Here is an 18,303-nt window from a genome sequence, read left to right on the forward strand (position 1 = left end):
TGATGGTTTTTCGACACCTGACCTGGTTGGTAAAAGTGTGCTTAATGTCTAGATCTGCCAAGGCGCTAGGCGCCTGCTGGAGCAATAAATTAAACGTCATAAATAGCGTATCCTAACAGCTACTGGGTTATGGAGTGAAGGAATGTAAAGGGGGATTGCAGGGATTGCTTAAAGTTCTATCCGTTCCATCCATTCGAAAGCACACCGTGCGCGCTTCACAGTGCGTACGGACTGCAGAACTGATAGACGAGCCGCTGGGAGCGTTCGGTTTTCTGCATGATACCCTTCTTGTAGTACTGCCGTATCGAGCGCGACAGCTTGTCGTAGTTCATGGCGGGCCGATTCTTGCGGCGGCCCCACAATCGTGCAACGCGCACCGAATCCTCTATCTTAAACACACCCTTCGACCGGTCGATCCAGCGGATTGCGTTCTGGTGCTGTTCCGGGCAGGCCAGCAGCTCCTTCAGAAACTGCCACAGATGGATGTGGGAGCCGCCGTGCCGTGCTTTCGGCGTTGGACCAGTGGTGGTGGTGCCGGTCGTGGTGGTTGTGGACGCACCACCACCAGCCGAGGATGAGCTGCCGGGGCTTTCCAGGGGCATATCTTCGTCGTCATCTGGAAGGAGAAGGAGAAGCAAAACCGAAGGTGAGTGGAGCGTTTTTACCAGCCAGATATAGAAGATGAGTAAGATAATGTATGATTAAGAATCTCACAATGATGGGAATTTTCTCCAAAATCCTCGTAAAGTGGCACCGAAATTGTGGGGAAAAAACAAAGCAAGGCAGGCTAAACGGCCTTCACCTGGATTGTTTGATGAGGGTCTTTGGAGATACATCCGCTAACAAACGGCATCTTACGAAAGAGGTACAACACCATAACACCAGCGATTTTTGTTATTGTGAATGAATCACATTTCTTGGGATATTGTAGGGGATTGGAGTCATAGTGTGAAAGTTGGAGTCAAGTCTGAAAGTTGAAGTGGAATATTGAAGGAAGATTCCAGAATTGGTTCCACACTTTACCAATCACTCTCAAAAATAGATGGTTTCATTAGAATTAATTCATGACCTTCTAGACCAGACTAGACTAGACCATCGCACCAAACTCTCAAGGCACCCGGACATCTTCCCGGACTTGATGAGATTTAACCCGAGGAGATGTAACGAGATGTTGGGATTTATCAGAAGTTACGAACTAAACTTGCTTACTAGTCGTAACTCGTTGCTATAGCATCTTACGAAAGAGGTACAACACCACAACGCCAAGGATTTTTGTTGCTGTGAATGAATCACATTTCTTGGGATATTGGAGGGTCTTCGAGTAATAGTGTAAGTAAGTAAGTTGGAGCCAAGACTGGATTGTTTCTTGAAAGTTGAATATTCCAGAAGTTGTACCAACACCAACACCAACACCAACACCAACACCAACACCAACACTGTTTTGCACTGTTTGAGAGTTCTGGCGAATTCTGAGCAACTGCGACATGGAAGCGTCTGCTCAGCTGAGATTCAATCCACGACCTTCGGTGTATTAACACCTACACCATCGCACCAAACTCCCAACGAACTCGGACATCCTCACGGACATGGCCAGCTTTGGTACGAGGAGTCGTACCGATAGAAATTACGAGTAAGCTACTCGTAAGTGACTTTAAATGTCAAAACGGGTTCAGACACATTCCGGAACGCTTGTGTCACTGGTAGCAAAACGTACTGAAGCGCGTGCGTGAAAAGTTGGACAGGGGGAAAGTCAAAGACAAAGCAACGCTCGACAGGCACACATAATTACCATAATCGTATGCAAAACTGAAAGGAACTCGTGTCGGGCATTCGGTGCAGGAGAGCCGAAATACATATACGACAAAACAAAACAAGACTTGTGATCGTACAATTTATAGCGATCTTGCTGCAGTGTTCCATTGTGTGGAGCACACACACACACCCTTAATAACAAGTAGCAAATAAAATGTGGGATTAAAAAAGCAAAATCAATACCCACCATCCACGTTGTCTTATCCGGGCTCGGTTAATAAACGGTCGCCATTGGAGATGGATCTTATAATCACTGGTAAGCTTTCCCCTGCGGGCAAAATACACACTGGCACTTGGGGGGGGGGGGGGGGGCGGTGTGGGACAGAGGACAAACCAGGGCAGAGGGTGTGAAAGAAATTAACCATGGGGCCGGTTTGGCAAACCGCAAGCGAGCTGTTGTGTGTGCCCGTCATCGAAAACGGCAGAGAAAGCAATCGCACTATGGGGGTGCGGACGGGTATTTCAAGGGTTCCACGGAGTGTTCCTTGGTGCCGAAGCGGTTGGATCGCACCTTTCGCTCCCTTTTTTGCCGGCTTCCCCGTGATCGTGATCTTTCACCCGTCTACCACGCCAGTTGGTTCGTATCGTTCAATCGAGCGGTAAAGGTAAAAACGCTCAAGGACGTTCGAAGTTGAGGTTATGTATGGCATGAAGGCGCGCTTCCAGGTACGTTGGGTGATCGCGCACCGTTCGAGAAGTGAAAGATCGCAGCACAAGGGAGACCGTGTAATGCAAAAAGCGCAAGTTCGACTGTTGACCAGCAGTGTAACTTCCACCATGTGACATGTGATGATGGAGTCATTTTCTCTCACTCTCTCACACACACAATCAAATACAATCACCACGCTGGGCGCTGTTCCAGCACACTTTCTTCGGTGGCGTTTTGTTCGTCGCACTGCGGCAAAAGTTAGTGTGTGACCGGTGAATTTTTGCGCTTGCACAGCCATTTTGCGATGTTGGTTTTATTCGGTGTGCAGAAAACAAAACACAACGCGAAACAAAAGCTGCTCACACACCGCGTGTGCGTGCGTGTGCGAGCGGTGGCAAGATTTCAGGGGGATTCGTAGAGATGGTCGTCCGTATCGTAGTAATCATCAGGCCCAAAATGGCAAGGAAAGGTTCGTTTGGGTGTGCGAGAAATCGACAAATTCAGCCACCAATCAACACACACACACACACACGCCCAAAAGCGTTACGTGAAGACAGCGTGAGTGCGTTGTTGCGTGTGTTGGGGATGCGAATGCGCCGCTGTTTGGCCCGTTCGACGCGAGGGTTTCGCAGTTGTAATGATCGAGCAGCAGCAGAAGCAGTGAAAATGTTTGTTTACAATTGATTTCAGGGTAAAATTGTGCTGTTCAAAGACTGCAAAAATACCTTTGCGTTGTCATTTACCAGTGAGTTAACTAAAAGGGAATGACGTCTTCTCATAAGACATTCTCCAATATTGTAACTCAGTTGCAAAAGAAAAATATTCTGCCCAAAAGAGGGTTTAACGTTCGTGTCATCATTCCATTTTCGCTTTGGCCCCCCCACTATTCAAACCGGCTCCCCTTGCCTGTTGCGGTGCGGTGTAATCATCATTGTCGCTTTGCCGAAACCCAATTCTCTCCCGGCCCAAGACATCAAACGTGTCCCAAACAGAAGAACCAGAAGAAAACCAACAAAAATAAAACAAAAAACCATCGCATTAAAAATGCTCCAGACATCAGGCAGCAAAACACCGGGCAAAACCTTTTGCTTGTTTGTTGCTGTGATCGTTATTCCGAAGGTCGTTCCAAGGCGAAATCGACGTCCATGTGTTTGTATCGTGTTTCAATACCGCCGCAGCTAGTGGGAGAGGAGTCACTGGTTGTTGTGCGAAAGGGTTTCGGTGCGAAGGGAGTTGTGTTGTGTACCCAACGCTACATAAAATCAATTTCACCAGAGAAAGTCCAGAGCGACGATCGAGCAACGATCGTGCGAGGAGAGCAAAATGGTGCGCCGTGTGGTGGGGCGGGCTACTCTACTCTAGGCGACGCGCCGTATGCCCACCATGGTGAGGTTGTGTTTGTTTTGGAGGCTTTCCGTATCGAGGCTTTTTTTGTGAAAGGTTTGTTTTTTTCTGGGACCTTAAGTTTGCATAGCGGTTGTTAAGTGGTTTAAGCAAACTTAGCTTAGCAACTTCATCTTGCCAATTACTTAGACCAAAAATTTGGGAACATGCAGATCAAAGATTTGCCGATAATTATTCACCATTATCGGGATGGCCCGGGAGTGGCGCCGGTCTTCACACGACATGACCGGTCCAAAATCCCCTCACAGGACTGGCTATCCAGCAACGGGTAAATAAAGTCAAAGACAAGCCTTGATCTCTTGAGGTTGTTGGGCCGATAAAGGAGAAGCAGAATGTGGTCCAAAGGTAATGAGGCAGAACTTACCATCGCTGATGTCTCCGTTCATGGAGTCGCTGTCGAAGTTGTCCACCATCGAAGGGCTGGAGCTTGGACCGGGAGTGACATTGGTAATGCTACTTCCAGCACTGCTGCCGGACATCATAACACCTCCCGGCATGCTGTCCACAGGCAATGCACCAGCAAAGCCGCTATTGCTACCAGCGGTACAGCCCATCGAGGCGATGGCACCACCGCCGGTCAGACTCTCGGTGACCATACTATCGACGGTTGCATTATCGCCCACCATCAGCCGGTGAATCTGTTTCCACAGCTCCAGATAGCCATGTAGCTTATCACCACCCTGCAAAAGAAGCGATACGGACGGAGAGGATGTGTTACTTGTTGAAGGAAGAATGATTCTAATGCTAGTGAAGCAAACAGCTCCAAAACTCCCCAAGTGGAGTTGTCTTAACAGAGTTCTCCAAAGTTTCATTTGAATGGAATGCTGCAGGCATCTGAACGAGCGGCTGTTTCGTCTGCACATAAAGAGCTACCGTAGACGGGAGATAGACTGGTTTGCTGTGCATCGAGGCAGGCCGTTGGTGGTTACATACGGCAGCAGAAGGTGTTACGACTTCGAGACAACGCCAACTGCGAAGCGTTACAAATACATAAAATCGCGGTGAAAGTGAAAAGCCGGCCCCCGGTGTGGCGAATGCACAGACGGGGGAGGGAGAGGGGGCGTTAAAATGGCAACGGTGTTGGGGTTACTGCGTCTGAGTCCCAGGGCGAGAACCAGTTCCACTGCGGGATGGATGAACGCAATGGAAACGAAATCCATCCAACAAAACCAAAAACAGGCGGGAGGAGGAGCAAAAAAAAAAAAACAAACACAGCACACAAGACGATTTTTGGGGCGCACACGAAGCACACTGTACACAGTTCTCCAGATGGAAGCATCATTGGTGTGAGTTTGTTGGCCTTCGCACGATCGCAAAACCCGCTGTGGACTGTGTTTGCTGACTGAGGCTGACGTCATCGACGAACCGAACGCGGTTCGGTAACCGGGTGGAGGAAGATCACACCATTTGGTTGGTGCTGTTTTGAATTCCGCTTACCTGCGGTATACGGCGCACAAACTCTTCCAGCGGCAGTGCTGCCAGTTGGGCACCGTTCTCCGGGAATAGGACCGGCAGGTTGTCCAGCCGGGGCAGGAAATATTTGCCCATCGCCAGCTCCAACCATTGGTGAACCTTTGCCGTTGTCCACTGTTTGGGATCTGAATGGGATTTGGAAGAAACACAGTGCGTTTAGCGAGGATAGATCTAGCGTTACGACGGAGTTGCAGGTTCAGGGTCTAGAACACTTACCGGAGGAGATGCCCAGCTCGGTACAGGTCGCCTGCACCCCGTTCTTCATCTCCTGCAGCGCGAACTCAAACACCGGCCCGATATCGGCATGGGTCGTCAGCCCTCCGATCAGCGAATCCAGCTCTAAGGGTTTCAGGTTGTGGCGTCGCTGGAAGCTGGTGTCTTGCAGATGTTCCCGCAGTATCTGGAAACCACCGTGCGGTTTGGTCGGCTGTGGCTGCTCCAGCTGCTGCCCTCCGTAGCACTGCTCCACCTTCACGAACGCCGGTGACGGGGCCTGGGACTGATGGTACGGCGAGGCGTCCCCGAGCAGCGACTCCAGATCGATGCTCGTTTCCGCACCGGAATCGTACTCCGTTTTGATCGGTTGGTCCAGCAAACCGACACCGTTGTACGGTGACAGTGTGCTACGGCTGCCCAGCGGTTGCTGATGGGGATGGTCCAGCAACCCGTACGACGAGGCGGTCGATTCCGGCGAGGCGGGATTGCTGCTGATGACGCTACCGCAGCTGCTGTAGCCGCTGCTGCTCCAACTGTCCGACCAGGCCGCCGACGGGTGCTCCTGTTTCATCTGCTGCATCGGCCCACCACCAGTCGGCACGTCGTGAAAGATCGTGGCCGGGATGTACTCCGGGCTTTGGGCGGGACCACCGAAACCGTGCTGCTGCTGCTGCTGCTGGGACTGGGGACTCAGTGGGACCTCACCGTCGTTCGGTAGCACCGACAGATCGAACAGTTCCGCGTACGATGCGTACACGTCCGACGTATAGTTACCGGCCGGTACGGTCTGGGGCGTCTAGAGTAGGCGAAACCAACACAAGAAAAAAGACTTTTAGCAGAAGTTACATAGAAAGATGCACAGATATCTCCCTTCCCCTCCGACCAAACTACTTGGATGAGCACAACAGATGACACTCACTACAAAACTAGATCACAGACGATCTTGCACGCGCCCCGGGTAGCGTGTATCGCGTCTTCCGCAACATATCACAGACTGACACACGCTGCTAGACCTAGAACAAGGTGTAGCAAACGTAGCCGGTGGCGATTCTAGACTCTACAGTCCCATCCCCGCCACACACCAACACCAGCAAGCTGAGTTTTACGCGAATTCCAAACCGCGCCACTCCTCCGCCATCTCCAACCATCGTTTGATCTATGATTCCCTGGACGAGCTGTATACAGTCAGCATCGTTGACGTCGTTGGGAACGTCAGCACCAGTAGTACTGAGCAAAAAAAGAAGAAAAAAAACGAGTTCTAACGCTATAGCCAATAAAATCGACGAGTGTGTACTACTAGCCAGGCATTACATTCTACTACGCCATCGTTTCGCGTAATGCCATTTCCTGCTCACCGTTCTCCGTCACGTTTTCGTACTTCTTTCTCACCCACTCCACTCAGCTTCTCAAGGCTCGTGAATGGTGCGTCTTGTTCCCATGGCACTACTGCGCCTACTGATCGTCTAGGTACAACCGGTACCGCCTGTTTTCCTTCTTCGCCGAAACGCTAGTAGGCTTTGGGGTTTTAGAGTTTGCAAACAAATGTCGATCGAGGTTGGGATCTTTCGGTTGCTGCTTTTGTGTACCTGTGTGTTGACAGTCATCCACGCGACTAGTGGCGGTCTTTGCCGTCCGTACGGTCTGCGTCATCCCGTGCTAGGCCGACCCTGGAACTACGCGTTTCATTCAGTATTCGCAAAACTGGCAACACCACACGTTGGCACGGTTGTTCAAGGTCTTCACGCTTCACTGGCGATTGACACAGTCGAATAAAGCTCTTGAAGATGACTTCCGAAACAACTCGTCCGGAACGGTGCTTGGGCGCGAACAGTCCAGAACACTGTCCAAATTCTAGCAAGATTTCCCAGTTCCCACCTGTTTCAGTATCTCGCCCAGCAGCTGCTCGGCTACGCGTGCCAGTTGCTCCATCATGGCGGTCGTTTCTCGCTGCGCACCGTGGCAAGTTCGTTCCGGCATCGTACGGCACGCTCGGACGTATCACTGTGAACTACTGACGTGTGTTTTGCTTCAACCTCCCGTGGTGGTGGCGCCTTTTATAGCAAACCACTGATGTCACTAATCAAAACATCTCATCGCCCATATCAGCCCCATGTATCCGTTATCGGGCCCGGCATTTCTGGGTACTTCGGTACGCCGCTCGGGCATCCGATCGGTATCGGAGGTTCGTCCGTGGGATCTATTAAATAAATGACCAGTTGTAAATGGCACCCGAAACACATGTGGCTCTCGTGTGGCTGATAAGACTTTCGTGGAATCGTCCTGGAACTGCCTACTTTGTTGCACCTGGAAGAGGCGGCCACATTACGTAACAGTGTCGTTGGACATGATTGGTCCATATGGAACCACTCACGGATTCCGAACCAATCGGAAGCAGAATGGGGCGGGCTAGAATACCCAAATGGAGCCCCGATATCGGCACCGATCCGAATCGAGTAGAACGAGGGACCCCGAGGCGAGTCAATCTCTCAAGGAATCCGAACCAGTCGGAAGCAGAATGGGCGGACCTGTGAGAATGTCCGGACCGAGGGACCCCGGGGCAAGTCAATCAACGGCAAAAAGGTCGATCGTGTGTACCGTGCAAACCCGTTTCGCCTTTGCTGACAGCTCCGAGCGGCGTGGTAACGTAATGATCTAAATTTAGCTCCAACTCCGTACCGGGCGTCGTACGTCAAATAATCGCACAATCATCATCGCCATCGGCATCGGCTGTCAGAGTTCCAGAGATGGTGCGTACTACCACGGATCTTTTGTAGTAACGATCGGCAATCCGACCCCAAGCGTTTGTTTGAATGAAAAATTAGCGAACAAAAAAAAAACGCACATCGATCACGTCATCTTTCGTGTGTGCCAATTTTTCGCCCAATATCGTTCAACTCCCGCGTGTCCGCTTGACGTCAGTGTTGTATTTCGTTGAGCGGGCGGTGACGAGGGTTGGAAAAACTACTGTGCGCATTAGGCACCTGGGGATGCTGGATGCTAGATCATGCCGTGTCGATTACGGCGAAATCGTTTCTCTAGTAAACCCCCTCGCTGTACGGTTCGAAGATCGGTGTTTGGGACACCGTGCGAGCGGGCATTGTGTGATGTGGTGCAGGTGGGAAAATAGTAAACGCCAGAATGACGTTTACCGTGCGGTTATATTATTGCGAGTTCGAGGAAACTGACCGTCGTTCTCAGCCACCGTTCCTGGTGAGGCTCTGTGTCTGTGTGTTAATTTAGTACAATTTCCAGTGAAGTCATGTGCCGGTGCATGCGTGTTTGCATGCGAGATGCGTTGGCCGAACGGATCATTTGATACCGTTGACGCCTGCGCACCGTATTGACAGAGTGAAAATGTATGCATTGCAAATTTTTGCTCCATCTACTCGAGCCATTGCCAGGCACGATCATTGCACGCCGGCGATTGTTCTATGCTGGCACACCTTAAAGTTGTGACCGATTGTTTATGCAGGCAACGGCAACGAGCGTGACATGCACCAGCTAGAGGAGGGGGGGGGGGGGGGACGGTGTACGCGACACCATAAATATTTATGTCAGTACCCAGCGCGTCAGACACACACCGGGCCGATTTCGCCCGATGGCTTCGAAAGGGGTGCATTTCAGCACCTCAACACTCTGTTTGCATTCGAACAAGCGCAAGAGCAGAAAACAAATTTACCTACTATTGGTTTTTTGCAACCCCTCCCCCCCTTTCCCCTCCTCCCATCCCATTCTTCTGTCCGCAATTGGATGGACTTTGCAGAAGCGACCAACTTTCTGTTCCCGTCCTGCCGCGAGATACGCATACAGAAATCTAATGAAGGCTCAAGTTTGCAATAAACCATTTTGCACACTTTCGACAACGGACCAGGGTGCGTCCCCGAGTGTGCCTGTTTGTGGCACAGCGTTCGTTTCTAATTAAAGCCAACCGCGACCAGCACCAGAATGATGCTGCACCCGATAAGGGCAAAAGCACGCAGCGAAGAAAGTGTCCCAAGCGCGCGCGATGCGCTAGAATCGCATCCAGTAGAATGTAGCCGGTCCCCGGCATGGGCATCGGTCGGGCCGGGACTGGTTCTGGTCGTCCATTTCCCAAGGTCTTCTTTCGGGGTTGTTCGAGATCCCCCGTGCGGTGCGGAACTTTCCCTGCTGCCGGGAGCCGATCTGGAGCAATTAAACTGGAGCCAAGTCCCCGATTCCCTTTTGCGATTGTTGGGTTTGTCGAGGGTTTTTGGTGCGGACGTACCATTCCTGGCCACCGCGGAAGTAACTCTCGGCTTCAATCGGACCATGTTTGGGGAGGCAGATGATGAATGGGCATCTTGGGATGCGAATCGCTGGAACACCTGCTGCGTGCGTTATGGTCAGCGGTGTCGACTGGTTGGGTTGGGCGGGTTTCGTTTTACACCCTACTTATTGCTAGACCGACTGGCTAGAAACTGTCCCAAAGAGTGTCTCCTCTTGGGCGCTCTTATTCAGCTTTAATGTTTGTTTATCATCATTAAAACAACAAAAATATTTGAGTCTTAATTCAACATCGATTCTAAGGGCCTTCAAACGTTCTCCTGTCCCGAGAGATACCTTACAAGATGGTGTACCAGGTCCGTGGACTTGGCAAATGGGGATATACACGGAACAGTCCCAACAGTTGTTAGACAATTACCCAACCATTAGTACTTAGTAGACTTCTTTAACGAGTACTAGGGGAATTGGGATATGGGAATTTCGTTGTTGGCAGTGTGCCGTTAGCAGTTCCTTGATGCCGGCACAGATCGACTAGTTTTTTTCCAGGAATATTGTAAAGTTTCTAAACCCCATTTGACATATGGAGGAGGTACTTATCATCATACGATCATACATTCTTCTGCCTAATTTATTCCTGAGAGCCTTCAACATTCTCAAGATTAGTTCAATAGTTACTCAAGGATATTAGAAGACATCCTGTAGCTGTAAGGCAGAACTCTTCTGTCACATCAATCAACCAATCTGTTCACGAGCGAGCAGCTCGGGAAAAACCGGGTCAGGCTTAACATTTGTTTATTTACGTTCTGACAGTCATGCACATTTGGTTTAGAACCCCCAAATGCCACTTCATCCACGGAGTGCTTGTTTTGGCAGGCAGCTAAAAGTGGAACAAATGGTATGTCATTGTGATTAGTCAGCAGCTCTTTTTTTTTTTTTGCTTCTCTATGGCAAATCGGAATAAATACATTTGCATACGTTTTGCATTAACCATGATGAGGTTTTCAATACGCGGATCTAATTGGAACGCTGGAGAATGGCAAATCTTGATCGTTCTCGTCCCCAAGTCACGGCTTCTTTAAGTGTCGTTCGTCAGAATTCCAGCTTCCAGTCGAACTTGTTCAATAATAACCTTTAAAATCTCAAAACAATTAGCTTCCGAAAACAAAAAATCATTACACAACATCAACTAGAATAAGATAGTCGCGTAAAAAAAAAACACACACAGAAACCTGCAACATTCTTTCCTTTGCCAGCGTTGGTTATCAAATTACCTGCTGCAAGCGGGACTCGGCTTTAAAGCTTAAACTTTTCACGCACACCGTGTGGAGCGAAATGGGCAATAGCAAAACCAAAAAAAAAACGGCCCGCTCAAGCCGCGTAACCTTTCGAACCATTGGCTTGGCCACCCATTAGTATGCAGGAATCTGGTAACATTATGCAAAATTAACTACCGATATTGGGGCGTCAAGCTGGATTTCGTGGACATTCGACACGCAGCAGCAGCAGCAGAAGGTAGTTGGAAAAGAAAAAAAAAACAATCAATGTTCCATCTCGAATTGGGCAGGCCAGAAACGTTCGAGAATTCGTGTACGCTGCTCGCTTGATGCCGCAACAAGCAACAAACAAACAAAAAAAACCAACCCCAGCACAATGTTTGCGATCGCCGACCGGTTCTGGCCCGTCGTTTCGGTGCGTTTTGTGTGATCGCGGAAGCATTATTCGTGCCATTCCGTCGCTGCCATTTTGTTTACCGGTTTGCGTTTATGTCTTCTTGCTGCTTTGCCTCCGAAATGGGTGTGTGTGTGTGCGCTGCGAAGGTTCTATTGCCGTCTTAGAACGCCAATACCGGTTTGTGATCTGGGTTTGGTACACGATCATGAACCGTCCGTTTTACCGCTGCGAGAATTTATTGGACGAGCTCCAGTTAACGCCATTTTAGTGTTGCGGCGCAATTGCGGGCACCAACCTGGTACGAAGCTAACAACACTTTCGATTTTAGAACAAGTCACGCTTGTCGGAAGCAAGGTTAACGCTGACAGGGATACGGGATACCGTGCCCCGTTCGTTCGCTGCGGTGCGGTGAAGCGGTCCCGGAGCTACCTACGACAACTTCCTGCATTACTGACGACTGGTTCAGCATCCCTGGCTGGCTGCATTTCTCCCGGTACGTCTCGGATCAAAACGGACGATCATCGCGCGCCTCGAAACTGGATTAAGTTGCGTAACTACCATGCAAAGGCTTTCGCTTCGGTCGCCTTTGCTTAGGAACTGCATTTTTTGGGTCACTCGCAGTCTGTTTGCGGGGGGGGGGCAGCGGGGCGAGGGGGAGACAACCTGCGCGCAGGGAAGTGAAAGTGAAAGGCAACACACACACACACAGCACCACCATTTTTGTGACGTCAAGCATTTGAAAGCGCACGGCACGGTAGTGAATCAGATTCGGACACGGCCAGTCGTTGGATATATTGCACAAGATGGCCGGGCCCGTACGTGAGTCAAACGGGCCGAATCTAACCTTCCGCGATAAAGCCAGCGATGCGGCACGGCAGCCTCGCCCCCGGAGTCAAGCCGTTGGTAGAGTTTCGTAGGAAAAACCCAAAACCTACATACCAGTGCTGTGCGTTGCAGAATCTCCTTCTCCACCGCATTGCATAAGGCCACCCGAAACCAACGAGCGCGAAGAAGCCCGCGGGGGAAAGGGGGAAGAAAAAACGACGAAGAAACAATCTCAACTACGCGGTTGCTAATTCTCTTTCTTAAGATGTCGGGGAAAAACCCCGTCGCCCAATTGGTGTTGCCGTTCGGCCCCAAGGGAGAGTCGTCACGGAGTCCGTGTGCCGTCTTGCGGTCGTCAGCGACTTGCTCAATCGACGCGACGCGCAAGCGACGAACTCGTGCGCCGTCGGAGCAATTGAGCAATCGGCGATTGCGATATGCTTCAACCGTCGTAAATGTTGGTTGGTTCCGTGGTTCAAATTGCGATCGAACTATGCGGTGCAAGGATATCCAGGAAATCGTGGCCCCAATGCCATTCCTTCCTGTGGGTGGTGTGATCTTTTTTTGCTACCTGCTCATGATCTGGCACCTTGTTGTGAAGGGGTTGTTGCCGGGAAACTGCAGGGTATTCTGAGACCGGTGAACGGCGAGTGGTCCGTAGGCTTAGGCTTATTGGAGCCCACCGACATCTGAAACGAAACGCCACTCACTCAAGGTCGCCATCATGCCCGGCAGTGTTTGATTGCTATTGTGTGGACTTGAAAAGAATTCCCATAACACACCATCGGGGACACCAAGGAGACACCTTACAGCAGGCAAAAAAAAAAGGTGTGTTCCAAAGCCCGCCACAGCCGTTGCCGTTGGAATAATAGCGTCGCTACTACATGGCCAAGGTGTGCGACTTCGTCTTGGCGAGACTTTACCGGCCACGATGTGTTACCATCGTTAATCCGGATTTATAAAACGATCGTACCGATTGAAAGTGTCACGACATACGGCTAGTTAGGCTGGACAAATAAACGGACCGTTTCCTGGTGGTGGGCCACCCTGCTTGGCTATATTTAGCTTTGCGCTCATTATTGATCGCTAAATACGATTTTTATCGCAGTTCGTTTAGATTGACGCACGTTCAAAGTTGCGCCAGGTTCGATCAGTTTGTCGTTTGCTGGCGGTGCTGACTTTAAATTAACTCCCCTTTCCTCGGTGTGTGTCTGGGCCCTTCATCTCCATCCCGCCGGTCAGAATGTCGATGGTTTGGAAAAGCAAACATTCAAGTTCATTGCTTGATGGAAGGTTCTAAAAATAGCTATCCCATTTTGCTACTCTGGTGATCTGTGCTGTTGTTTTTTTTTCAAGACGAAATAAATTAAAGTATTAAATGCAAATTAGTTCGATCGTTAAATCCTTTGATTGGATGTTTTTTTTTCATCCCTCCAGATCTTATGTTCCCAACAGTTCACACAGTAAAGTGAACAGAATAAAAGCCAAATCGTCCTGTTTTTTTATGCGAAACAGCACCGCGGCAATAAATTGGCTTTCCTTTTTTCTTCCTCCCCCCCCCCTTTCCCCTCCTAATCACCTAGCGGGTGGAGAGATCAACAGTAAATTCGTTCAATAAACAACAACGCAAAACGGATAAAAGTGAAAGTTTGTTGTAAAGTCCGGTGTGTCCCGGGCAGAGAGGAACAAAAACCAAAAAAAAAAAAAAAGGTGTCGCAATTTTACGACGAGTGTCAGTACGGGAAAAAGGGCTACACCTAGCGTCCGAGAAGCAAAGAAACGGTTGTATTTACACGGGGCAAGTAGTGGGCACAAGCGATCATAAATAAGTCATTACGCGGACGGAACAATGTGTTGCGAAGGTCGACGGTGTGCAGAAAAGAAAAACAGACTCGACCGAGAGGTATTTAAAAAAAAAACATAAAAAAGGTGGCATGTTTAGCGCGGTTGAGGTTCGCCCGAACAAGAGCCAACGTGTTTTGGCCAGCCGCGCCGCGCAAAAGCTGTGCAACTGTCTGCGGGAAAAAAAGGGCCATTCGCCGTGGATGATGTCATCGACGCGACATGCGGCCATGTTGGATTAGGATGGTGCGGTAGTGTTGGTGTCGCTTCCAGGTGCTTGTAGACGTTGAGCGTTGGTGGCGATCTTACCTCCTCACCGCCACCCTTATGAAACCACCCCTCCCTCCCCGCCCATCGAGTGTTCCAGCAGTGAGAAGTTATCTTCCTCCTTTCAAAAAAAACTGTCGCACGACGATCACGATGCAGGGAGCTGGCAAGTGAAATAGACAGTGCTGTCGATGGTTTTTGTTTTGTGTGTGTTTTTTTTTTGCAGCGTCACACTACCGCTAATGACTCGAACAAACTGGTGAAATGGTGTAACATTCCAGATGGCGAGCGAACGACATCCCTGATGGTGGATTCCATCGCTAGAAAGCCCCCCACACGGTACGGCGTCGGGATGGACGCCATCATTTCAAGGTGCTTTTTCCAGCGCTGGCCGTGACTAAGCGGTTGCGCACTAGCGTAGTGATCATTTTTGCATATCACTCATGCCTCTCCTTGATCGGCGTACCGGGGCAGGACATGCATTTGTGCTGGGTGAGTGAGTAACCGTTGCCCACCGCTAATGACGTCCGCACGAAACCGGTCTCCCATACCGTCGTGAGGCACCCTCGGAAGTGAGGCAGAACAGGCAGGTTTGGTTGCAAAATGGAATGAAAATTAATTCCACGATCGCGGGGGGATTTTTTTTTATTATTTAAAAGCTTGCCAATCCGACCACCAGGTGGTTATGGGTGGTTTAATCATCAAAGTTTTTATGTGAGTCAAATTCAAACGCGAAGGATGCGAGTAACTTGATTAATCATTTTTATATTGATTTTTTTTTTTGATAAATTTAAAGTAGAAATAATTCCAAGAATCGACCAAACCTTGCAAAATGCCAAATGTCAAATGTCGATGGAGAAGCATGGTCTTTTGTAAGCTTCACCTTTATGTTTATGGAATTATCAACCTTTTACGATTAGAAATGATAGCATTCGGTACTGTTTTCTATTGTTATTAACATTTAGCAAGCTGATACAACAGTTTAAACCCATCGTTTTAACATTGTCTCGATAGCAGACGTTAATTAGCACCGTTGTACTAAAAACTATTTTAGTACAATAATAAAGCAATTAGCACAAATCATGCCATAACGCTTCGGCAGTCGGTTTAAACCATTTTCTAAACGATACAAAACTGTGGGGGGATAGTTTTAAGGAAATAAGCATGCTAATTCTACCACGCACACTAACACTACCGGAGTTAGTAAAAACCAAACAGCAAACAGCTCCAGACTGTACTAAGTACATTAGCACCATCACGAAAAAAAGGCCCTAAAAAATCGATCGGCGGGGGAATCACCTTAATTCTTCATCCCCAAAGCGTACATTGAAAGCAAATTGTGTATGTTTGTGTTGTGATTTGCGCTCATGTGTTTTGGTAAACAGCCGTCCGCGCTTCAATCGATGGCAGTAATGCGCCGCAAAACCGAGGATTGTCCATACGTTGTTGCGAGTGTGTGTATTGGTAAACCAACCAGACGGGTGGGATCTCTCAGGTATTTGCACCGAAATTAACTATTCCTGCGCGTGCGCGTTCCGTTTTGCGCACAAGGGGGGATGGCAATAAATGCGTTTTAATGGCCCTTGCTGTGGGTTAAGGGAGGTGATAGAGTGAACCGGCTGGAGAAGTGTGAAGTGTGGAGGTGCGAAACGAACAGCAAAAAAAATCACGTACACCTCCAAACCAAAACCACGCACCGGGGTTTGAGCAACAGTGCGTCATCGGCGTTGGAAGATGCGCGTGAAAATTACATCACCCTTCCCTGGTGTGTACGCCTCATTTTCCCAGGTGTAATCGATCGAGGCGCGTGGAAAAAAAACGTTCGTTCGGGGGAGGGGGGAAATGAAGTAAGCGAAAGAAAGGCTTATCTGTCTGGCCGTGGTTTTTTGTTCGCTTGTTCGCTATCTTCGCTTACCTTTTCCTTCGGGTACAGCATCATTTCGTAGGCCATTATTGTTCGGTCGGCACTGAGCGATACCGAGCGCGTATTTGTTTTGTTTACTCCGGGGGCAGGGGTGACAATGGGGGTGGGGGTGCAGCGGGGGGGAGTTGTTGATGACCGTATAATGGATGCGTTATCAAATCGCTCGAAATGGAATCGCGGGAGTTACTGATAAGCACGCGCGCAACCAAAGCACTAAAACCCGGCCTGTTCACTGTACGACGATGTTATTTCACCTTTCACTTCGATCGCGTATAGGTGGGTTGTTTGTTTTTTTTTTTTTTTTTGGGCTTCAATTATCTCCTCACCACAAACCGAAAAAGAACAATTGTGCAGGTGGTGTGGATTTGTTTGTCTTCGATGCAATTTCAATTGGGTGATTTAATCGCGTTCCGCCAGTTATTTCGGCTGATTGTTCGTCACACTTAATGTTTGGGCTGCAACTCGGCTGTAACTTTCGTGCGGTTTCGAAGCTACTCGAAAGTAAAGCTTACGGCGGTAAGGATAGAAGCAGTTGTGCACACCACCACCGTAAGAACGGACAAACAGTGAATCCGGCGAAATCTTTTGCGAACCGCTTGTCTGTTTTGTCGGACCCGACTGATAAGGTTGGCCCGGGGACGGTTGGCGCTATCAGCAGGCCGTGTGGCACACTTCGTGTTCGAGGTGCTTTCAGTGTTTGCCTTCGGTGGGAAGCACTGGGTGGGATTGTGGCTCCGAGTTTTTATGTTTTTTTTTTTTTGTGGCACGACTAAGGTACACAAGCACCCAGCTGATGCTGATGCGAGTTGATAATCTTCGACCTTCGCCGCACACTCTGTAACACTTCACGGGGCTTGATCTTGATCGCGTACGTCCTAGCTGTTGGGGCAAGTGGACCGTACCGTACTGAAGTCCTGCACTTGATCCACTCGTTCGCTACTGTTCATTGCGTGCGGGACGCTTTTTTCTGCAACGCACTGTCAGTTGCACCTCATCACCGGTTTATCAAACTCCACTTGGCAAAACTTCCAAACGGACGCGTCCAAACCACGTCGTCACACACACACACGGGGTACGGGGTACGGGGCAAACAAACAAACAACGAGAAAAAATCAACGGTGATCCAGGCACACTGTGTATCCAGCATCCACGCCTGCTTCGGTCGGGCTTTGATTCGTGAATAAGCGAACGGTTTGCGAACGCGTTCGCGCTAAGCCGATCGAGCCGCGAACCGACGCAAAAATCCCCGACGCCTTGGCTTTCACTCTCGCTCTCGCGTCCAGCTCGCGCAAGGGAAAGAGAAACGCTGGCAACAGCAGGCAAGCAGTGCGAGAGCGACCAGAGATTATTGGCCATTCCAGCACAACTCCAAAACCCCGACCTTCCTGTGCCGAACTCCACAATCACCCCCCCGTGTCCCGTATGCACTGTTTAAACACAAACCGGTGGGGGTTGTTTTCGCTGGAACTGGTGTGCGTTGCGTGTACGTCTCAACCAGGCGTACGAACCGCGGGCGTGCGCGCGCAAAAAAAATAAACCCGAAACCCCTGTGCAGGTTTTGTGCCCGCAAACCGTGCGTGTTTTTGCGTTTGGCTCTATCTTCGTTTTGAAAGTTTTTGTTTTTCACATCTTTACTCGCAAATCCCCTTGTGTGGCGTTGTGTTATAAGGCTCTTGCTGTTGTTGATTTTGTTTTCCCACTCGGTTGCGTGTGTATGTGCGTGCTTTTTGTTTTACGCTCTGCTCCATCCGTATTCCTGTTACTTTGTTAACGTTCTTTTTTGTCTTTTTTGTTTTGCCCGATTTGATCATTATTATTCACTCCCACGTCATTGGTTTGATCGCTTACGTTTGTCTATGTGTGCCGAGCGTAGCTAACGTGTACTTAAACCACACATTCGACTTGATCCCTAACGATTGTTTACTCTTTTCTTCGCTTACGTTGTCTGCTTCATTTATGATATGAAAAAAAGGTA

The 18,303-nt window shown here is 49.5% G+C and overlaps 1 protein-coding gene across 1 annotated transcript; it reads right to left on the bottom strand.

The window, feature by feature from the left end:
* Nucleotides 1-215: 215 nt before the first annotated feature.
* On the bottom strand, nucleotides 216-16,355 carry LOC128718705 (DNA-binding protein D-ETS-4). Its single transcript, XM_053812324.1, has 5 exons — nucleotides 16,320-16,355; nucleotides 5,555-6,350; nucleotides 5,303-5,463; nucleotides 4,230-4,545; nucleotides 216-616 (listed from the first exon to the last, which is right to left on the bottom strand). Exons 1-5 carry the CDS (start codon nucleotides 16,353-16,355, stop codon nucleotides 216-218), a joined length of 1,710 nt encoding a protein of 569 aa, XP_053668299.1.
* Nucleotides 16,356-18,303: the final 1,948 nt, after the last annotated feature.

Source organism: Anopheles marshallii, chromosome 2 (assembly GCF_943734725.1).
Source record: "Anopheles marshallii chromosome 2, idAnoMarsDA_429_01, whole genome shotgun sequence".
NCBI classification, from domain to species: Eukaryota; Metazoa; Arthropoda; class Insecta; order Diptera; family Culicidae; genus Anopheles; species Anopheles marshallii.

Excerpts from the sequence above, each read along its gene's own strand:
- LOC128718705 (XM_053812324.1), bottom strand. The coding sequence starts at position 16,355 with ATGGCCTACGAAATGATGCTGTACCCGAAGGAAAAG. Across the intron at positions 5,464-5,554 it reads CGAGCTGGGCATCTCCTCCG|ATCCCAAACAGTGGACAACG; the intron begins GTAAGTGTTCTA and ends AATCCCATTCAG. Across the intron at positions 4,546-5,302 it reads TTGTGCGCCGTATACCGCAG|GGTGGTGATAAGCTACATGG; the intron begins GTAAGCGGAATT and ends CTTCTTTTGCAG.